Here is a 23,404-nt window from a genome sequence, read left to right on the forward strand (position 1 = left end):
CTCCCTTAATACTAAAAACCTTCATTTAAAAACTGCATTTTGTGTTTACTTGTTATCTTTGACGAATATTTAAATTTGTTTGATGATCTGAAACATTTAAGTGACAAACAGGCACAAAAAAAAAGAAATCAGGAAGTAGACAAACACTTTTTCACACCACTGTATGTGTGTATATGTATATGTATATGTATATATCTCCCCGGGGAACTTCTCCAACACTGCCCTCTGCTGGACTCAAATTGCTACTGCAAATGAAAACAAACCGAAACAAACCCACAGTGATTATAGTTTAATATGGGTTATAACTAGAGACTATAAATCCCACCGGAACAGAGGACAGACTCCACCGGGACAGAGGACAGCAGGCAGACAGTTTCCCGCTCTTCCCAGCAGGGGGCAGCACGCTCTCTTCATTCAGAGTTTCAGCTTCCTGTTGCAGAAACTTGGTGCTTCCTCGTAGTTTGCTGCGTGTTGTTCGGGTCAGTCGAACCGATCTCACCATGTTGTCCCGTCCACAACTCGCAACCCCCGGCGGGCTGTGTGTGCTCGCCGTCCTGCTGCTCTCTGTTTCGGGGGAGAACGTGTTGGAAAGTCGGTCCGGGACGATCCAGGAGCTCCGGACAGCCCTGGCGGACCTGGCCGGGGAGGGGAGGACGTACCTGGGCAGGCTGGCCGGGGAGCAGACGGTGCTGTCGGTGCAGAAGGTGAGAGGTGGAGGGAGGAGGGTGGAGGAACCTCGTTTTACCTGCATCACAGCCTTATGACATCACAGCCTTATGACATCACAGCAGTGATGTGTCCTGTTGTCGGACACTGAAGAGGATGAACACTGCTTCAGTTTCTCAGTTGGAGGTGAAGCTCGTACCTTATTAACCTGTCTGTCTCCTGTCTGTGTCTCCTTTATGTGTCTCCTGTCTATGTCTCCTCTGTGTGTCCTGTCTGTGTCTCTTGTCTGTGTCTCCTGTCTGTCTCCTCTGTGTGTCTCCTGTCTGTGTCTCCTGTCTGTGTGTCCTGTCTGTCTCCTCTGTGTGTCTCCTGTCTGTCCCCCCCAGGCCTTCTCCCAGGTCCTGTCTGTAGTAGCAGGAGGTGTGGCCGGTGGTCTGAACATCCTGCTGCAGTACACGTCTCACTTCCTGCAGGCTGCTGGTGTCCACGGTGAGACGTCCTCCGTCTGTAAAGATGTCCAACACCGAGCAGTAGAATGAGCAGCTGCAGATCCAATGAATTAAAATGAGATGAGTGTGTCCAGCGTGTCTTTAACCCTGTTGTTGATATTCAGTGTCCCCCCCCGGCAGCAGAGTGACCCCTGAGGGACTGGTCTTCGTGGCCCAGTGGCTCCTCGCGGCTCTCGTTGGCTACCGGCTGATCTCCGTCACCTTCCACCTGGTCGCCTCCGCTCTGAGACGGGCCCTGTGGCTGCTGAAAGTGGGCGTGGCCTTGTCCTGTTTTGGGCTGATCCTGAGCGACCACCGGGCGGGGACGGAGACCACGGCGGGACGGCTGGCCGTGCTGGTGTGCGTGTGCGTCGTCCTCGGCGTCGGGACGTCTCGCGGTCCCGACGCGGCCGATAAAACGTCTCGCCTGGAGGAGCAGGTGAAGATCCTGGAGAGACGGCTCAGAGAGATGGAGAGGTGGACGAAGACGAGGACGGAGGAGTGACGTCCACGTCCGTCCACCGAGACGGCGGAGGACTCGTTCCTGTTGGACTCGCCGGTCTGAGGACGAGACCTTTCACTGTTCACACATTTTCCACCGTGTTTGTCAGCGACCCGTTAGTTCACTGAAACGTGAGAAGACACCATTCAGAAGCTGCCTGAGAATCTGTCTGATTTGACTTTTCCTTCAGTCTCACAGTGATCAGTTATGTTTGTCTGACTACCCATGATGCACTGCAGGTAGGAGCAGCTCACACACACTTCTGCTGCTGCTAAAGGCACCAGGCTACAAGCAGGACTCCCCCCGGACCTCCTGCAGATCAGGGAGACGCAGACGCTTCACAGTTCGCTGGGGGACAGATTCTCTTTAAAACAGAGGATCAGTCAGTTCCATTCAACATGGAGGAAGAGTTCAGCTGATTAACAGAACAGGTGAGAAACAGGTGACCTGGAGACAGGTGACCTGGAGACAGGTGACAGGTGACCTGGAGACAGGTGACCTGGAGACAGGTGACAGGTGACCTGGAGACAGGTGACCTGGAGACAGGTGACGACATCCTGAAGCTTCTGAGTAAAATCTTTTTCCTTTTTTTATCGTCTTCAAATCCTTTTATCAGAAAAATCAGATAAAGTTCTCGTCTCTCTTCAGATTCATGTAATCAGCCGTCACTTTATTCATGCGTGTTTGTACATACGTCATACAGGTCATACAGGTCATACATGTCATACACGTCATACAGGTCATACACGTCATACAGGTCATACAGGTCATACAGGTCATACAGGTCATACACGTCATACAGGTCATACACGTCATACAGGTCATACAGGTCATACATGTCATACAGGTCATACACGTCATACAGGTCATACACGTCATACACGTCATACAGGTCATACACGTCATACACGTCATACAGGTCATACAGGTCATACACGTCATACAGGTCATACAGGTCATACAGGTCATACACGTCATACAGGTCATACAGGTCATACAGGTCATACACGTCATACAGGTCATACAGGTCATACAGGTCATACACGTCATACAGGTCATACAGGTCATACAGGTCATACACGTCATACAGGTCATACACGTCATACACGTCATACAGGTCATACAGGTCATACACGTCATACACGTCATACAGGTCATACAGGTCATACACTTCATACACGTCATACAGGTCATACACGTCATACACGTCATACAGGTCATACAGGTCATACACTTCATACACGTCATACAGGTCATACACGTCATACACGTCATACACGTCATACACGTCATACAGGTCATACAGGTCATACACGTCATACACGTCATACAGGTCATACAGGTCATACACTTCATACAGGTCATACAGGTCATACACTTCATACACGTCATACAGGTCATACACGTCATACAGGTCATACACGTCATACACGTCATACAGGTCATACAGGTCATACAGGTCATACAGGTCATACAGGTCATACAGGTCATACACGTCATACAGGTCATACACGTCATACAGGTCATACAGGTCATACACGTCATACAGGTCATACAGGTCATACAGGTCATACACGTCATACAGGTCATACAGGTCATACACGTCATACACGTCATACAGGTCATACAGGTCATACACGTCATACACGTCATACAGGTCATACAGGTCATACACGTCATACACGTCATACAGGTCATACAGGTCATACACGTCATACACGTCATACAGGTCATACAGGTCATACACGTCATACACGTCATACAGGTCATACACGTCATACAGGTCATACAGGTCATACACGTCATACACGTCATACAGGTCATACAGGTCATACACGTCATACACGTCATACAGGTCATACAGGTCATACACGTCATACACGTCATACAGGTCATACACTTCATACAGGTCATACAGGTCATACAGGTCATACATGAGGAGATATAAAATGAGAGGTAGGAAGCCAACGTCAGTTCATCAACTCCATCATCAGGTACACCATCAGGTATATCATCAGGTATATCATCAACTCCATCATCAGGTACACCATCAGGTACATAATCAACTCCATCATCAGGTACACCATCAGGTACATCATCAACTCCATCATCAGGTACACCATCGGGTACATCATCAACTCCATCATCGGGTACACCATCAGGTACACCATCGGGTACATCATCAGGTACACCATCAGGTACACCATCAGGTATATCATCAGGTATATCATCAACTCCATCATCAGGTACACCATCAGGTACATAATCAACTCCATCATCAGGTACACCATCAGGTACATAATCAACTCCATCATCAGGTACACCATCAGGTACATCATCAACTCCATCATCAGGTACACCATCGGGTACATCATCAACTCCATCATCAGGTACACCATCGGGTACATCATCAACTCCATCATCGGGTACACCATCAGGTACACCATCGGGTACACCATCGGGTACATCATCGGGTACACCATCAGGTACACCATCAGGTACACCATCAGGTTCATCTACACAGCAACCTTCTAACATCAAAGATCGTTAAAGACGATTCCAGACCTACCTGTCCTCATTAAAAATAGAACTGTCTGACCTCTGACCTGAGGAGGGACACCTGAGGAGACACCTGAGAAGGGACACCTGAGGAGACACCGGAGGAGGGACACCTGAGGAGACACCAGAGGAGACACCGGAGGAGGGACACCTGAGTTGTGTAACGTGTGGAGCTGCCTGGTTCAGATGAAGCTGACCAAGAGAAGAACGACGTGTTGAGGACACTTTGGTTTCTGAGAAGTTCCTGCTGACAGAATCAGGGAGCACCTGACAGACAGGTGAGCTGCGTGAGACCTCCTGCTGGATTGTGATTGGCTAATTGAGGACTGAGGATGAGGAGTGTTTCAGCTGCAGTGGTGAGGAGGCAGCTGGAGGTTCTCCTGTTTCTCTGTCAGCGGACCCGGTTCTGGAGGAGGATCCAGAACCAAACAAACAAACTGCTGATCTGAGGAGGCTGACGTCAGAGAGGGAGGTGCTGAGAGGAGACACAGACAGTTCTGCTGGTCGCCTCCTACTCTTCCTCCCCCTCTTCTCCCACCCCCTCCTCCTCCTTTTCTTCCACTTCCACTTCTTCCTCCTCCCCCTCCTCTTTTTCCCCCTTCTCCTCTTCATCCTCCTCCTCCTCCTCCTTTTCTTCTTCCTCCTCCTCCTCCTCTGTAAATGTGATGTCCAGAAACAGAACCTTTGGAGGAAATCGGTTCTTCCAGCTGGATCTCCACCAGAGACACGTGAAGTGTTTCTGAGGTGCTCTGACGCTCTGATGGGCGGAGCCTCGTTCAGCAGACACTGATGGGCGGAGCCTCGTTCAGCAGACACTGATGGGCGGAGCCTCGTTCAGCAGACGCTCTGATGGGCGGAGCCTCGTTCTGCAGATGCTCTGTGGAGACAGAGCTGGAAGAACGGAGGACCTGCTGGAGGTCTGATAGAACCAACAGAACCCAGAATCGCTGCTGGAGGAGGCAGAAGAGAGTCCAGGGTGAAAGGCTGCTGGTGTCAGAGAGACAAAAGGACAGAAGGGACAGAAGGGATGGAGGGACAGAAAGACAGGGACAAAAGGATAAAAGGACAGAAGGACAGAGGGAAAGAAGGACCAGGGACGGGACATCAGCGTGAGAAGGGACATGGAGCTCCTCCTACAGGAAGTTAGAGGAGGTTTTCACGCCGTCGATCTGGAACTGGTAAGCAGCATCAGAGGTGGAGGGGGGAGGGGGGGGCACCGCTCCGTCCTGGAGGACAAAAGACACAAGACAATGTCTTCTCTTGTCTTCTTTATTCATTTCATGAGATCAAGAAGAGAAACTGTGTGTGTATGTGTCTATCTGTGTGTATGTGTGTGTCTGTGTGTGTGTGTGTGTGTGTGTGTGTGTGTGTGTGTGTGTGTGTGTATATGTGTGTATCTGTGGTGTGTTTACCTGTTGTGTATCAGTCAGCAGGTGAATCATTCATCTTCACCACCTTAACTTCCTCTTCAACAGCTGGAGGAGAACTGTACATGACAGGAGCATAACCCTACACACACACACACACACACACACACACACACACACACAGACACACACAGAGACACACACACACACACACAGACACACACAGAGACACACACACACACACACACACACACACAGACACACACACACACACACACACACACACAGACACTTATTTATGTTTGTGTTTCCTTACACAAGAGATTATAATAAACAGATAATAATAAATCTGTCTGTCACAAAAACTCTTTGCTCTAAAATTCTTGTTTGTGATTAAATATGAGAAAATTCTTAAAATTATAAAAGAATTTTCTCCTGAGATCCTCATAAAGATTAAATTAAAACATGTTCAGAGGTTAAAACATGTTCAGAGATCAGGTGAGCCTCATACGAGGACCAGTTCCCTTCGTCTCCACCGGAGGTCACTGTCCTCCATTATTACAGAGAGGGCATTTAGATCAGCCAATCACATACTTTAAAAGGACCCGCCGCCTAGCAACAAGGTGAGGTCCGGGTTTCTGAGACGTGTTTTCTGTCCAGATGTCTGAAAGGATCTCAGCACGTTGGAGGAAACGGATCAGTACCATGAGACCAGATCCAGAACCGGAGCTCTGATCACAGGTCTCATGAAGCACTTTGTCACGGAACACAAACACCGGTCAAAGGTCAAAGGTCAAAGACACTCCTGTCAGTCAGAGTTGGATCATACCATCGGAGCTGCAGGCCCAGGGGGGTGCTGGCCCTGTGGTGGGCCGATCCATTGTGGAGGCTGGTTCTGGGGGATAAAGGCGGGGCCAGCCGGAGGGTAGGAGGCGTTCTGAGGTGGGTAGGCGGGGTTAAAGCCCTGCAGGGGGAGATGCATCAGTAAACACTGAGGAGGAAACAGGAAGTGACGACAGCCAAGACAAACAGTGTGTGTCGGGGTGTGTATATGTGTAGGAGTGTGTGTGTGTAGATAGGTGTGTGTGTGTGTGTGTGTGTGTGTGTGTGTAAGTAGGTGTGTGTGTGTGTAGGTAGGTGTGTGTGTGTGTGTAGATAGGTGTGTGTGTAGGTGTGTATGTGTGTGGGAGTGTGTGTAGGTGTGTGTGTGTGTGTAGGAGTGTGTATGTGTAGGTAGGTGTGTGTGTGTGTGTGTGTGTGTAGTTACCATGTTGGGGTCGTAGTAGAACGGCTGCAAACAGAAAATGAAGAACATTTTACCATCCAGACAACCACAGTTTAGCTCCATGCCCCAGTGCATGATGGGATAGTGAGTTGCTCATCTCACCGCTGCTGATTGTCCAGGAGGCCTGTAGGGAGGACACGGAGCCACCGGGCCGCCGGGGGGGAGGTGGAGGGCTTCTGGGGAGGTCTGGAGACACAGACACATCTTTGTTCTCATTATTCATTATTTACTTTTCAAAATGTCAGAGGTCTGACATGAATGAAAACGTTGACGTTGTTGATGTTGATGTTGATGTTGTTGATGTTCACATTGACGTTGTTGACGTTCACGTTGACATTGTTCACGTTGACGTTCTTTATGTTGATGTTCTTCACGTTGACGTTCTTCACGTTGACGTTCATTACGTTGACGTTCTTTAAGTTGACGTTCTTCACATTGACGTTCATTATGTTGACGTTCTTCACATTGACGTTCATTATGTTGAAGTTCTTTATGTTGACGTCCATTACGTTGACGTTGTTCACGATGTTGACGTTCTTTACGCTGATGTTCATTACGTTGACATTCACGATGTTGACGTTCTTTACGTTGACGTTCATTACGTTGTTGTTCACGTTGACGTTCTTCACATTGACGTTCATTACGTTGACGTTCTTTACGTTGACGTTCTTCACATTGACGTTCATTACGTTGACGTTCTTCACATTGACGTTCTTTACGTTGACGTTCTTCACATTGACGTTAATTACATTGACGTTCTTCACGTTGACGTTCATTACGTTGACGTTCTTCATGTTGACGTTCATTACGTTGACGTTCTTTACGTTGACGTTGTTCACATTGACGTTCACATTGAAGTTCATTACGTTGACGTTCTTTACGTTGACGTTCTTCCCATTGACGTTCATTACGTTGACGTTCTTCACATTGACGTTCATTACGTTGACGTTTGACGTTCATTACATTGACGTTCTTTATGTTGACGTTCTTCACGTTGACGTTCATTATGTTGACGTTCTTCACGTTGACATTCATTACGTTGATGTTCTTTACGTTAATGTTCTTCACGTTGACGTTCTTTACGTTGACGTTGTTCACGTTGACGTTCATTACGTTGACGTTTTTTACGTTGACGTTCTTCCCATTGACGTTCATTACGTTGACGTTCTTCACATTGACGTTCATTACGTTGACGTTCTTTACGTTGACGTTCTTCACATTGACGTTCATTACGTTGACGTTCTTTACGTTGACGTTCTTCACGTTGACGTTCATTACGTTGACGTTCTTCACATTGACGTTCATTACGTTGACGTTTGACGTTCATTACATTGACGTTCTTCACATTGACGTTCTTTATGTTGACGTTCTTCACGTTGACGTTCATTATGTTGACGTTCTTCACGTTGACATTCATTACGTTGATGTTCTTTACGTTAATGTTCTTCACGTTGACGTTGTTCACGTTGACGTTGTTCACATTGACGTTCATTACGTTGACGTTCTTTACGTTGACGTTCTTCCCATTGACGTTCATTACGTTGACGTTCTTCACATTGACGTTCATTACGTTGACGTTCTTTACGTTGACGTTCTTCACATTGACGTTCATTACGTTGACGTTCTTTACGTTGACGTTCTTCACATTGACGTTCATTACGTTGACGTTCTTTACGTTGATGTTCTTTACGTTGATGTTCTTCACATTGACGTTCATTACGTTGACGTTCTTTACGTTGATGTTCTTCACATTGATGTGACCGCGGCTACGTGGACATCGGTGACGTCACCGCCGACCTCCAACTTCAGCAGAGAAACAGCAGATTCTGGGGAACCTAATCCGTGCCTTTCCACGGTGACGTCACTGATGTTCTGGTCACGTCAACGTGTGGAGCTCAGTGATGATGTTGATCAATAACTCTGAACACATCATCTGCCAGTAAATGATTTGATCACTGATCATCAGATTGATTTATTCTGCCTCAGCTGCAGCAGCAAGAATATGTCAATATTAATGAAGCAACTCCTCCCGAGGAGGAAGAAGAGGAAGAAAAGGAGGAACAGGAGTAGGAGGAGGATGATGAGGAAGAGGAGAAGGAGGAGGAAGAGGAGCGGCAGCAATCTTCTATTCAAGCTTATCAATTCATTGGAGATCTGAACTTCGTCGTTCATTTGAAAGTCTGACTGAGTCACTCACTGAACTGGAAACACAGAACTGATTGTATTAGTTGTTTATTTACTGTTTATTATTATTATTAGTTGTTTGTTTATTATAATTGTTTGTTTATTATTAGTTGTTTTGTTTATTGTTATTACTATTGGTTGTTGTTTATGTATTGTTTATTATTATTTAGTTGTTGTTTGTTTGTATTATTAATGCTAGTTGTTGTTTATGGTTTACCACATCATCCTGATAGCTCTTATAGATAGATAAATAATAGATAGATAGATAGATAGATAGATAGATAGATAGATAGATAGATAGATAGATAGATAGATAGATAGATAGATAGATACTTTATTAATCACCAAGGGGACATTTGTTTGCTACAGCAGCATTTATAGATACAGGAAAGAAATCAAATAACTAAACAATATTAAATATAAAAATGCACAGTATATACAATAAAAACAATAAAATAAAATAGAATAATTAAATTAAAACTAACTAAACAATAGTGCGAAGTTTTTTAAACAAACAAGAAAAACAGACAACAGTGTTGTTGTTGTGTGATGGATTTTGCCAGAGGTGAGTACAGTCTTATTGCAGTGAGCAGGAATGATCTCCTGCATCAGGAATGATCTCCTGTATCAGTAATGATCTCCTGTATCTGGAATGATCTCCTGTATCTGGAATGATCTCCTGTATCAGGAATGATCTCCTGCATCAGGAATGATCTCCTGTATCAGGAATGATCTCCTGTATCTGTCCTTGTGACAGAAGCTGGAGGAGTCTTTTGGAGAATGTCCTCCTCTGTCCCTGCAGCAAGTGGTGGAGAGGGTGGTCAGGATTATCCAAGATGGATAATAGTTGCCTCAGCGTCCTCCTCTCCACCACCTTTTCCAGACTGTCCAGTTTGCAGCCAATGATGGAGCCGGCCTTCTTAACCAGTTTGTTAAGTCTGTTCGTGTCGCCGGTCCCAATGCTGCTCCCCCACCTCCCCTCTCCCTCCCCCCCCTCCCCCTCTCCCCTCCAGCAGACTACTAGAAGTACAGTTCACTGGCCACAACAGATGGTAGAACATCTCCAACATCTTGCTGCACACATTGAAGGATCGAAGTTTCCTCAAGAAAAAGAGTCGACTCATCCCCTTCTTGTAGACAGCGTTGATGTTGGTCTTCCAGTTCAGTCTGTTGTCATGGAGACACCAGGTACTTGTACTCCTCCACCATGTCCACCTCCTCTCCCAGAACTCTCAGCGGTTGTGGAGCCGTCGTCTTCCTTCTGAAGTCGACCACCATCTCTCTGGTCTTGGCCATGTTCAGAAGGAGGTGATTTCTACCAGCCCACTCCACAAAGTCCTCCACTACTGCCCTGTACTCATCCTCCCGTCCGTCCCTTATACACCGTCCACTGACTCCTCCTCCCGTCCATCCCTTATACACCGTCCACTGACTCCTCCTCCCGTCCATCTCTTATACACCGTCCACTGACTCCTCCTCCCGTCCATCTCTTATACACCGTCCACTGACTCCTCCTCCCGTCCATCTCTTATACACCGTTCACTGCAGAGTCATCAGAGAACTTCTGCAGATGTCTTGACTCTGAGTTGTACTGGAAGTCAGTTGTGTAGAAGGTGAACAGGAAGGAGACAGAACAGTTCCCTGTGGAGCTCCAGTACCACTGACCACCGTATCAGACAGCACACTGCCCAGACGGACAAACTGTGGTCTGCCTGTCAGGTAGTCAGTGATCCAGGAGACGGTGGACGCGTCCACCCTCCACCACCTGCAGCTTCTCACTCAGCAGCAGTGGTTGGATGGTGTTGAATGCACTGGAGAAATCAAAGAAAGTGATTCTCACAGAGTCACCGGTTCCATCCAGGTGAGACTGAGCTCGTTGCAGCAGGTAGATGATGGCATCGTCCACTCCCACATGAGGCTGGTACGCAAATTGCAGAAGGTCCAGTGAAGATTTCACCAGCGGCCTGAGGTGGGCCAAGACCAGCCTCTCCAGCACCTTCATCACGAGATGTGAGGGCAACCGGTCGGTCGTCGTTGAGGCCAGATGGAGTCGTCTTCTTGGGGACTGGAACCAGACAGGACGTCTTCCACAGCGCCGGGACCTCCTCCTGCTTCAGGCTCAGGTTGAAGAGGTGTTGTAGGACCTCAGCCAGCTGGACGGCGCAGGTCTTCAGGACCCCGGGCTGATGCCGTCAGGTCTTCAGGACCCCGGGGCTGATGCCGTCAGGCCCTGCAGCCTTGCGCTGGTGGAGGGGGGTCATGGCGTCGATGGTGGAAGAGCCCTTTGGAGTTGAGGATTCTGTGTCCATGCAGCTCACCAGGGGGGACAGAAAGGGGAGGGGAGAAGGCAGCAGAGGTGTTTGGGAGGTGTGAGGTGTGGAGGAGACAGATGAGGGCGGTGAACTAAACCTGTTGAAGAAACAGTTTAGCTCATTGTTCCTCTCCAGGTTCCCCCTGGTTGTTCCTCTCCAGGTTCCCCCTGGTTGTTCCTCTCCAGGTTCCCCCTGCTTGTTCCTCTCCAGGTTCCACCTGCTTGTTCCTCTCCAGGTTCCCTCTGCTTGTTCCTCTCCAGGTTCCCCCTGGTTGTTCCTCTCCAGGTTCCCCCTGGTTGTTCCTCTCCAGGTTCCACCTGGTTGTTCCTCTCCAGGTTCCCCCTGCTTGTTCCTCTCCAGGTTCCACCTGGTTGTTCCTCTCCAGGTTCCCCCTGCTTGTTCCTCTCCAGGTTCCCCCTGGTTGTTCCTCTCTCCCCTTGAACACAGTAATCTCCTTCATACCGGTCATCACCTCCTTCACGTTGTTCTGCTGGAGTTTGGCCTCCAGCTTCCTCCTGTAGGAGTCCTTGCACTCCCTCATCTTCTCCTTCAGGTTGTGCTGCACTCTCCTGAGCTCCTCCCTGTCCCCAGACCTGAAGGCTGCTTTCTTCTTATTAAGAAGAACTTTCAGGTCACTGGTGATCCAGGGCTTGTTGTTGGGGAAGCATTTTACAGTCCAGGATGGTACGGTGGAGTGTTCACAGAATTTGATGTATTCTGTGATACAGTCCGTCCTGCTGTTGATGTCCTCCCCATGTGGTCCACACAGCACATCCCAGTCCGTGGACTCAAAGCAGTCCTGCAGGGCGTCTTTAGCCTCCTGTGTCCACCTCCTCACAGTCCTGATGGTTACAGGCTGCCTCTGCACCAGAGGAACATGCTTTGGTGTCAGCAGGACCAGGTTGTGGTCTGATCTACCAAGGGGGGGGGGCAGTAGTACTGTATGCATCCATGGCATTAGCATACAGTAGGTCCAGAGTTTTATTGTTCCGGGTGGGGCAGTTCACATACTGGTGCAAAGTTGGCAGTACTTTATCCAGACTGGTTAAAGTCTCCAGTAACTGACAAAAATGCACCGGGATGCTGAGTCTGAAGTTTAGACACAGTGGAGTGGATGGTGTCCACTGCTGCCTCTACGTCAGCTGATGGAGGAACATACACAGCGATAACAATGGTGGACGAGAACTCCCTCGGTAAATAATAAGGACGCATCCCCACGGCTAGAAGTTCAATGTCCGGGCTACAGAAACGTTCCTTCACACACACATGGTCGGGATTACACCACCTCTCGTTCACATAGACTTCAATCCCTCCACCTTTCTTCTTGCTGCTCTGCACAACGTCTCCGTCCCCCTGAACAGTCCTGAAGCCGGGTACGGCCGCGCTGTGGTCCGGGAGATGTGAGTGCAGCCATGTCTCGGTGAAACACATGATGCTGCACTCCCGGTACTCTCTCTGGGTCTTTACCAGCGCCGAGCTCATCCGTCTTGTTGGCCAACGACCTCACGTTCCCCGTTAAGATCTCCGGTACCGCTGGTTTATATTTCCTCCTCTTCGCCTTCAGTTGAGCTCCAGCTTTGTAACCCCGACGTCTTCTCCAAAGTTCGTCTGGGATTTCAGGCCTCGCTGCGGGCAGCAGCAGTAGAGGTCTACTCAGCGTGATCAGCTGATCACGAGAGTAAACAATGGCCCCGGTCCACTGTGCGTAGCTCTCCGTTACAAAGAGGGAAAAAAGTAGAAGAGCCACCAGAAAAGTGGAAAAGTTACGGTCCATTGTCTGACCGTCACTTAACACACGTGAAAGAAAAAAATCAACTCCGAAGAGGAGAAAGAAAGAAAAATACTTAAAACACACTCGAGGGGGGGGCTGCTGTAACAGGCTGCCACTAGCATGGCGCCATCTTACGTACGACAGATCTTATAGAACCACATCATCCTGATAGATCTAATAGAACCACATCATCCTGACAGATCTTATCGAACCACATCATCCTGATAAATCTAATAGAACCACATCATCCTGACAGATCTTATCGAACCACATCATCCTGACAGATCTTATAGAACCACATCATCCTGACAGATCTTATAGAACCACATCATCCTGACAGATCTTATAGAACCACATCATCCTGACAGATCTTATAGAACCACATCATCCTGATAGATCTTACAGAACCACATCATCCTGACAGATCTTATAGAACCACATCATCCTGATAGATCTTATAGAACCACATCATCCTGACAGATCTTATGGAACCACATCATCCTGATAGATCTTATGGAACCACATCATCCTGATAGATCTAATAGAACCACATCATCCTGACAGATCTTATAGAACCACATCATCCTGATAGATCTTATAGAACCACATCATCCTGACAGATCTTATGGAACCACATCATCCTGATAGATCTAATAGAACCACATCATCCTGACAGATCTTACAGAACCACATCATCCTGATAGATCTTATAGAACCACATCATCCTGACAGATCTTATGGAACCACATCATCCTGATAGATCTTATGGAACCACATCATCCTGATAGATCTAATAGAACCACATCATCCTGACAGATCTTATAGAACCACATCATCCTGATAGATCTTATAGAACCACATCATCCTGACAGATCTTATGGAACCACATCATCCTGACAGATCTTACAGAACCACATCATCCCGACAGAGATCTTCTCTCAGCCTACTTGTGGTTCCCAGAGTTTCCACCAGCAGGATGTAAATCAGAGTTTCAGTTTTCAGGCTCCCAGTTTGTGTTCAGGAGCAGAAACCTTCTCGAGCTTTAAGGTTCCACTCAAAACGTTCCTTTTTGATAAAGTTTATAGTTGAGCTGCTCAGGTGAACCAGGAAGTATTTGAAGCTTCAGCGTCAGCGAGGACTCGTTGTATGAAGACTCGGAGGATAAAGACAGGTCTACTCATCTCCCCCAAATGGAGGTTTTCTCTGTACCCACTTCCACTTCCTACCTCACTGTCTTTTGAGTTTCATGCTGTGACAGTTACTCATCCGGTACAATTAAACATTGTTGTCCTCTACCGTCCTCCAGGTCCTTTGGGAGATTTCTTGGACGAATTAGACGTCCTCCTGTCAAACGTCCCAGACAATGGTCCTCCACTTGTCCTTCTGGGTGACTTTAACATCCAGACTGAGAAGTCATCTGACCTTGTGCTCTTCCTGTCTTCCTTTGCTGTCTCCCTCAGTCCTTCTCCTCCTCCTCACAAAGGTTGGAACCACCTGGACTATATTTCACCAGAAACTGCTCCACATCTAACCTCACTGTAACTCCACTTCATGTCTCCGACCACTTCTTTATCTCTGACTCTCTCTAACTGACAACCTGACCACATCAACAGACTCTGGACCTGTCAGTCACAACATTCACTCCCTCTCTCCCTCCTCTCTCCCCCTCTCTCCCTCCCCCTCTCTCCCTCCTCTCTGGCCTCCTCCTCTCTTCCTCTCGGGCCTCCTCCTCTCTCCCTCCCTCCACCCCCTCCTCATCTCCCTCCTCTCTCCCTCCTCCTATCTCCCTCCTCATCTCTCCCTCCTCTCTCCCTCCTCCTCTCTCCCTCCTCATCTCACCCTCCTTCTCTCCGTCCTCTCTGGCCTCCTGTCTACCCCCTCCTCTCCCTCCTCCTCTTTCCCTCCTCCTCTCTGGCCTCCTCTCTCCCTCCTCTCTGGCCTCCTCCTCTCTCTCCTCATCTCCCTCCTCATCTCCCCCCTCCTCTCTCTCCTCCTCTCCCTCCTCCTCTCCCTCTCTCCCTCATCTCCCTCCTCTCTCCCTCCTCCTCTCACTCCTCCTCCTCTCTCCCTCCTCTCTCCCTCCTCTCTCCTTCCTTTTCTCTCCATCTCATCAACTCTTCTCTGTCAACGGTCTGTTTCCTGAACTCTCTGAAGGAGAGAGTGAACCCTCTCCTGAAGAAACCTCCCTCAACCCGTCTGAAGTAAACAACTACAGACCGTCTCTCTTATTCCACTTCTTTCTAAAACTCTGGAGCGAGCTATCTTTAACCAACTCTCCTCCTATCTCCACCATAATAACCTTCTTGACCACCAGTCTGGTTTCAACAGACCACTCAACAGAGACGGTCCTCCTTCTGTCTCTGAGCAGCTTCACACTGCTAGAGCAGCCTCTCTGTCCTCTGTCCTGATCCTTCTAGACCTTCTGCTGCATTTGACACAGTGAACCACCAGATCCTTCTTTCCTCCTTCAGGACCTCGGTGTCTCTCTGCTCTCTCCCTGTTCTCATCCTACCTCAACGACCTCACCTACCGGGTAACTTGGAGAGGATCTGTGTCTGAACCTTGTCCTCTCACTACTGGTGTCCCTCAAGGCTCCGTCCCGGGTCCCCTCCTCTTTTCTCTACACCGACTCTCTCGGCTCTGTCGTTCACTCGCATGTCTTTTCCTACCACAGCTATGCTGATGACACCCAACTGATCCTCTCTTTTCCAGATCTGAAACACAGGTAGCAGCATGAATCTCTGTCTGTCTGACTGACATCTCTCAGTGGATGTCCTCACACCACCTGGAAATCAACCTCCACAAGACCGAACTGCTCTTCCTTCCAGAGAAAGACTCTCCCACCCTCGACCTGACTACGACCTTCAACAACTCTGTTATCCCGACCCTGACTGATAAGAACCTCGGAGACACTCCACAGTCAACTCTCTCTTACTGCCAACATCACTGCAACAACACGTTCCTGTAGATACATGCTGCACAACATCAGGAGAATACGTCCTCTTCTCACTCAGAAGGAGGCGCAGGTTCTGGTCCAGGTTCTGGTCTAGGCTCTGGTCCAGGTTCTGGTCATCTCACATCTAGACTCCTGTAACTCCCTCCTGGCAGGTCTACCTGTTCGTACCATCTGACCTCTGCAGCTCATCCAGAATGCAGCAGCTCAACTTTAACCTCCTAGATTCACTCACACTTCTCCTCCTCCTCCTCCTCCTCCTCTTCCTCCTTTACCTTGAACAGTAGAACTTTAGTATCTTAAAATAGAACTTACTGATAGAACTTTGTAGTTTGGCCTTCTGGAAGAAATTGTATTTTCTTGATTCCTGTTGTTCTGGTTTTGTACCCTCATGGTTGAAATGAACTTATTGTAAGTCTTTTTGGATAAAAGAGTCAGATAAATAAAATGTAATGTAATGAAATGTAATGTCGTACCTGCAGCGTGGCGGCAGCGCTCGACTTCTGGAAAATCTTCTTCCGACAGCAGCAGCAGATCCCAGCAGGGATTCCCAGCAGGAGGAGCAGAGCCATCAGAGGGTTCCCCGGGGACTCATGGTGGTCTGCAGGGGACACAGAGAAGGACACTTGTGATCCACGAACCCACCTAAATCTACAGCACCGCCCACTTCTGGATTAAGCCCCGCCTCCTCCAAGTAGGATACGGGCGGTGTACTCGCTCGTCCCTACTTTCAGGAAGAGAGATAAAGACAACAGTCGAAGTTGTTTCAGAGGAAGATGAAACAGTCCTCGAAGCTCTGAAACGTCTTGAACGACCTGTCAATCGACACGAGTCCCTGCACTTTAAAGGACAGCACTGCTGCTGTGTGAGGATGTCCTCTGACACAGAGTATCAATCAATCATGTATCAATCAATACAATCTGGTATCAAAAGAAATAAAACCATTATTTATGTCTGAGAGACATCTGAGAGAGTTGAGGACAGCAGCTGTTGGACACTCATCATTACCAGGAGGACAGACAGGGGGACAGACAAAGGGACAGACAGGAGGACAGACAAAGGGACAGACAGGAGGACAGACATGGGGACAAACAGGAAGTGTCTCAGTAGACGTGTCCCACCTGTCAGGTCCATCCTGGTGATGGACACCATGCGGTCCCTGCGGTCTCTTAGCGTGTAGCGTCCCTCGTCGCTGTGGTTCACGTGTCGGATCTCGATGTTCATGGAGTGCGTGTCCACGCGGTCCCAGTAGTCCGGCAGGTCCTGGGACACCCGAGCACCATCATGCACCTGCAGGACACACCGCTGTTGGAGCGTCACTCAGGACCGCAGCTGTGTTTCTACTAACACGTATGTACATCCACGACACGCTAGCAGCTGGCATGTTCCAGAAACAGGAAACATACGAAACACACGGAACACAGTCAGGCAGTGAACAACTTTCACTCCACCAGCCCCTCCACTTCCACCAGCCCCTCCACCTCCACCAGCCCCTCCACCAGCCACTCCACTTCCACCAGCCCCTCCACCTCCATCAGCCCCTCCACTTCCACCAGCCCCTCCACCTCCACCAGCCCCTCCACCTCCACAGCCCCACCAGCCCCTCCACCTCCACCAGCCCCACCACCTCCACCAGCCCCAACACTTCCACCAGCCCCTCCACCTCCACCGGCCCCACTACCTCCACAGCCCCACCACCTCCACCAGCCCCTCCACCTCCACCAGCCCCTCCTCCTCCACCAGCCCCAACACTTCCACCAGCCTCTCCACTTCCACCAGCCCCTCCACCTCCACAGCCCCACCACCTCCACCAGCCCTTCCACCTCCATCTCACCAGAGTGACGTTGGCAGCCTCCCCAGAGAAGGAGAGGCCGGCCGATGCCGGGTCGATGCCCTCCAGAGAGATGTAGAGACTCTCTCCTGCGACACACTTCACGTAGTTATGTCTGGCTGGAGGGCAGAGACACAGAGGGACAGTGAGGATGGAGACATCATTCAATCCCGTGGCAATGTTACAGTCTGACACAATCACAGCCAATCAGAGACCTGAGGAGGTGGACTGTGATTGGTTGTTGTTTCTGTCAGTTAGCAGTGAGGAACACAGATCTATCCGACATGATGTCTCTGTGACGTGTTAGCTTCGGGTTCACCCCGACACCAGCTGCTTTCCATCTGATGTATGTTTAGTTCACAGACAACCAAATGTGGGTTAATGCTGCTGTTTGTCAGGATAACCAGGCGGTGGCGCTAACGAGTGTTGCAGGATGAAGTGACCCTCCAGCTGTAAGACAGTCATGATAAAAACAGGAAGGTTTCCTCAGCTTTCTGCTGGTGCTGCTTGGCCTTCATCTCTCCAGTGGACACACTCCGGGTGAGTCCTTCAACGTTCCGCTGCATTCAGCATTTATCACTCCAACTTTGTTTGGAGTTAGTTTGAATTTTCAGGTTCAATGTAGAGTGTGTAGGACTGTGAGCCGCGGCTAACTCACGTGTGACAGCCACTTTGATGGCGGACAACTCCTTGTCCCAGAAGTCTCTCTGGACATACGTCCCCTGGTCCTCATATGTCACCTGACAGAAACACAGACCACATTAGAACCACAGGTCCAACTGGAAGGAGAACCCTCAAACCTCGGACACAGGGCTGTGATTACCTTGTCGATGTACCAGCGCCGGTTGCTGCCGGTGCCGGACACCCTTCCTTTGGTCATCCTGAGAGGACAGAACCACAGACACATGATAACACGTGCAACAACCCTGGGAGCAGCACACAGCTTGCCTCCATCACCCTCCTGTCCACAAACAGGTGAGCCGGACACTGGGACACAGGCCCGTCCCATAGCATGTGCGACGTTCAAAAGTGTTCAGTCCTAATTTTGTTGACTTGATTCGGTCAGTGTTCCTTGATTTTTGAGCTTCAAAAAGGTAAAAAGATTTGAATGGTGTCTTCTTTTGTCAGTTGTGTGTTTAATGTTAGTGCTTTGTTCTGCAGCTGACAAGCTGCTCACAATCTACTGACACGCTGCTGACATGCTGCTCACAGTCTACTGACACGCTGCTGACACGCTGCTCAGTCTGCTGACACGCTGCTGACATGCTGCTCAGTCTGCTGACACGCTGCTGACATGCTGCTGACAGTCTACTGACACGCTGCTGACACGCTGCTCAGTCTGCTGACACGCTGCTGACAGTCTACTGACACGCTGCTGACACGCTGCTCAGTCTGCTGACACGCTGCTGACATGCTGCTCAGTCTACTGACATGCTGCAGACACGCTGCTGACAGTCTACTGACACGCTGCTGACACGCTGCTCAGTCTACTGACACGCTGCTGACATGCTGCTCACAGTCGACTGACACACTGCTGACACGCTGCTCACAGTCTACTGACACGCTGCTGACATGCTGCTCACAGTCTACTGACACGCTGCTGACAGTCTACTGACACGCTGCTGACACGCTGCTCAGTCGACTGACACGCTGCTGAAAGTCTACTAACACTGCTGACAGTCTACTGACATGCTGCTGACACGTTCCTCAGTCTACTGACACGCTGCTGAAAGTCTACTGACACGCTGCTGACAGTCTACTGACACGCTGCTGACAGTCTACTGACACGCTGCTGACACGCTCCTCAGTCTACTGACACGCTGCTAAAAGTCTGCTGGCACGGTGCTGAAATGCTGCACATAGTCTATTGACACGCTGCCGACACGCTGCTGAAAGTCTACTGACACGCTGCTGACAGTCTACTGACATGCTGCTGACACGCTCCTCACAGTCTACTGACACGCTGATGACACGCTGCTGAAAGTCTACTGACACGCTGCCAACACGCTACTGATACGCTCCTCACAGTATACTGACACGCTGCTCACAGTCTACTGACACGCTGCTGACCAGCTAATGACAGTCAACCGACACGCTGCTGAAAGTCTACTGACCCGCTTCTGACACGCTGCTCACAGTCCACTGGCACGCTGCTGAAAGTCTACTGACATGCTGCCGATACGCTGCTGACAGGCTACTGACAGGCTACTCACACGCTGCCAACATGCTGCCGACACGCTGCTGACACGATGCTCACAGTATACTGACACATTGCTCACAGTCTACTGACATGCTGCTGACCAGTTAATGACATTCAACCGACATGCTGCTGAAAGTCTACTGACATGTTGCTGGCACGTTGCTGACACGCTGCTGACAGTCTACTGACATGCTGCTGACACGCTTCTGAAAGTCTACTGACACGCTGCTGACAGTCTACTAACGTATACTGCTGACATGCTGCCGACAGTCTACTCACATTCTACCGACACGCCGCTGAAAGTCTACTGACACGCTGCTGACATGCTGCTCACAGTCTACTGACACGCTGCTGAAAGTCTACTGACACGCTGCTGACATGCTGCTCACAGTCTACTGACACGCTGCCGACAGTCTACTGACACGCTGCTGACACGCTGCTCAGTCTACTGACGCTGCCGACACGCTGCTGAAAGTCTAGTGACACGCTGCTGACAGTCTAGTGACACGCTGCTGAAAGTCTACTGACACGCTGCTCACAGTCTACTGACACTGCTGACAGGCTACTGACACACTGCTGACACGATGCTCACAGTCTACTGACACGCTGCTGACACGCTGCTCACAGTCTACTGACACACTGCTGACAAGCTAATGACAGTCAACCGACACGCTGCTGACAGTCTACTAACATATATTGCTGACACGCTGCTGACAGTCTACTGACACGCTGCTGACACGCTCCTCAGAGTCTACTGACACGCTGATGACACGCTGCTGAAAGTCTACTGACACGCTCCTCACAGTCTACTGACACGCTGCTGACCAGCTAATGACAGTCAACCGACACGCTGCTGAAAGTCTACTGACCCGCTTCTGACACGCTGCTCACAGTCTACTGACACGCTGCCGACACACTGCTGACAGTCTACTGACACGCTGCTGACACGCTCCTCACAGTCTACTGACACGCTGCTGAAAGTCTAGTGACACGCTGCTGACAGTCTAGTGACACGCTGCTGAAAGTCTACTGACACGCTGCTCACAGTCTACTGACACGCTGCTGACACGCTGCTCACGGTCTACTGACACACTGCTGACAAGCTAGCTAATGACAGTCAACCGACACGCTGCTGAAAGTCTACTGATACGCTGCTGGCATGTTGTTGACACGCTGCCAGCAGTCTACTAACATACTGCTGACATGCTAATGACAGTCAACTGACACGCTGCTGGCAGGTTGCTGATAGTCTAATAAAACGCTGCTGACATGCTGCTGACAGTCTACTAACGCGCGCTGCTGAAAGTCACTGACATGCTGCTGACAGTCAACTGACACGCTGCCAATCTCGAATGGCAGCGATCAGCTCAGACACACCGCAGCCAGATCCAGTGGAAAACAGGCCTGAGTGGTTCTGACCTGAGTTTGCCCTTCTCCCAGAAAGGGTAGGTCTGACCGGGGTCGTCAGTGGGGATGAACTCCAGCTTCTCTGCACTCTTGGGCAGGTAGATCTTCAACTGGTGACCGTGGGCCAGACGCTCGTTGATGTCATGGACAGCGTAGGACTCTGAGACAAAGACACACACACTGATGATACTCAAACACACACTGATGATACTCACACACACACACACACACACACACACACACACACACACACACTTATGATACTCACCCACACTGAGGGCAGCAGCCAGCAGGATCCCAACACTCCACATCATCTGCAGACAGTAAGAGACATTTAATCAAACATTGACTTCCTTACAGACAGAGCAGCCACACCTGTCCACACCTAAGTTACACCTGACGATACTACGTCCCGCCCACCGATTGCTGTAACCTGACTGCACCATAGGCCTGTCAATCAAACAGACACACCCCCAAAAACTTTAGCTAGTGACTTTAGCTAACAACACCGAGATAACTGATGGACACATTTTATTCACTTTGGATTTGATGAGAGAAGTTGAATGGGAGTCTATGGAGCCGGAGGCTTTTTGGAGCCAAATCCAAAGTGAATAAAATGTGTCCATCAGTTATCTCGGTGTTGTTAGCTAAAGTCACTCCTTCTTATTAGTTTTCTGGAGGTTCATCTGAAAATAATCCCTCATTCATTTGAAAAGAAGATTCAAAAATCAGATCAGTCAGATCCACCTCTGGCTCCTCCCCCAGCTCGTCCAAATATGGTCACTTCCTGCTCCAAACCGCTCCGAACTAGCAAAGATGGTGACGAACAGAATCTGAACTGGAGGATTCATAACATTCACAAACCAACGATGACATCACTGATGGTTGATGACATCACTGATGGTTGATGGTTAGTTAGAGCAGACTCTGTGGTTGCCATGGCAATGGTTAGACACCGAAGTGTCATCAATAACTGAGTGCCATTTAAATAAAACTATACACAGATGTTTCATAATAAGAGATGAAGTTCAGCAGCTTCTGAGTCATCATCATCATCATCACCTTCATCATCTTTATCATCTTTACTTCAGTGTGTACAAACACAAGCTCCTGTTGGTATTTCGTCAGATATCCATGGCAACAGTGTGGCCTACTTCCTGTTGACATTAAATCTGACCTCCACCCAGCAGTTTCACACCTTCAGATCAATTCTGCAAGTCTATTACTGGAATTTCCGGCAGGACTTGAAAGCCTCATAGGCCCCGCCCCGGGGTGAGGTGGAGGGGCAGTGAGGAGTAAACAAAGGGCGGAGGCCCCTCGTGTTCAGCGCAGGAACTGCAGCCAACAGTTCACCGACAGCTGCTGCTGATGTGACGCCCCGCGCGGAGAGGTGTGGCTGCGTGCACAAACAAGCGTCCGGTTATCAAAAGATGACATCCCGCCGCACGAGTCCCGCACGAGAGGGGGACAGGGACGACCTGGAGGCGCGTGAAACGGAAACTTTGGAGGCTTGTGCAGAAAGCGTGGCAGCAGCAGCGCGAGGCAGCCGCGCGGAGGACCACACACCCTCGGAACTAAACCGGGACGGGCAGCCCGGTCCCGGTCCCGGAGCTCCCTGCTTTGCCGCTGCTGCTGGGTCTAGACCGGACCCGCTGTTGCACCGCCTCTTTCCGGTCTGGAAGCCGCAGGAATGTTTCACATAACCGGTTTGGGTGGCGAACAAAAAGCGGCGTGCTGCACAGCCGGTACCTCCCGGTGAGTGAACCCAAAGCCCCCCGCCGCCGGGTCACCTACCGTCAAGTTCGGACCGTCAAGTGCGGACCGGGTGTCTCTGCGGGTCGAGTCAGGTCGGTTGTGTCTCGGCGCTGCAGACTGCTGT

General features: G+C 49.7%; 2 protein-coding genes across 2 annotated transcripts; one reads left to right on the forward strand and one right to left on the reverse strand.

The window, feature by feature from the left end:
• The first annotated feature begins 367 nt into the window (after positions 1 to 367).
• On the forward strand, positions 368 to 2,247 carry tmem109 (transmembrane protein 109). Its single transcript, XM_069175127.1, has 3 exons — positions 368 to 704; positions 1,053 to 1,155; positions 1,280 to 2,247. Exons 1-3 carry the CDS (start codon positions 501 to 503, stop codon positions 1,657 to 1,659), a joined length of 687 nt encoding a protein of 228 aa, XP_069031228.1. The 5' UTR covers positions 368 to 500; the 3' UTR covers positions 1,660 to 2,247.
• Positions 2,248 to 5,249: 3,002 nt separating this feature from the next.
• Positions 5,250 to 23,403, reverse strand: LOC138213826 (uncharacterized). The gene is made up of 13 exons (XM_069175114.1): positions 23,320 to 23,403; positions 21,794 to 21,839; positions 21,538 to 21,685; positions 18,742 to 18,799; positions 18,577 to 18,658; positions 17,922 to 18,037; positions 17,209 to 17,377; positions 16,564 to 16,688; positions 6,970 to 7,053; positions 6,850 to 6,873; positions 6,412 to 6,546; positions 5,628 to 5,724; positions 5,250 to 5,441 (listed from the first exon to the last, which is right to left on the reverse strand). The coding sequence occupies exons 2-12, from the start codon at positions 21,837 to 21,839 to the stop codon at positions 5,638 to 5,640; spliced, it is 1,074 nt and encodes a 357-aa protein (XP_069031215.1). The 5' UTR covers positions 23,320 to 23,403; the 3' UTR covers positions 5,250 to 5,441; positions 5,628 to 5,637.
• Position 23,404: the final 1 nt, after the last annotated feature.

Source organism: Embiotoca jacksoni, unplaced genomic scaffold (assembly GCF_022577435.1).
Source record: "Embiotoca jacksoni isolate LCO1_2020_lvr unplaced genomic scaffold, fEmbJac1.0.p SCAF_103, whole genome shotgun sequence".
Lineage (NCBI taxonomy): Eukaryota > Metazoa > Chordata > Actinopteri > Embiotocidae > Embiotoca > Embiotoca jacksoni.

Excerpts from the sequence above, each read along its gene's own strand:
- tmem109 (XM_069175127.1), top strand. The coding sequence starts at position 501 with ATGTTGTCCCGTCCACAACTCGCAACCCCCGGCGGGCTGTGTGTGCTC. Across the intron at positions 705-1,052 it reads CGGTGCTGTCGGTGCAGAAG|GCCTTCTCCCAGGTCCTGTC; the intron begins GTGAGAGGTGGA and ends TGTCCCCCCCAG. Across the intron at positions 1,156-1,279 it reads GCAGGCTGCTGGTGTCCACG|TGTCCCCCCCCGGCAGCAGA; the intron begins GTGAGACGTCCT and ends GTTGATATTCAG.
- LOC138213826 (XM_069175114.1), bottom strand. The coding sequence starts at position 21,839 with ATGATGTGGAGTGTTGGGATCCTGCTGGCTGCTGCCCTCAGTGTGG. Across the intron at positions 21,686-21,793 it reads GGCTGCTGCCCTCAGTGTGG|AGTCCTACGCTGTCCATGAC; the intron begins GTGAGTATCATA and ends TCTTTGTCTCAG. Across the intron at positions 6,874-6,969 it reads CTCCTGGACAATCAGCAGCG|CCGTTCTACTACGACCCCAA; the intron begins GTGAGATGAGCA and ends TTCTGTTTGCAG.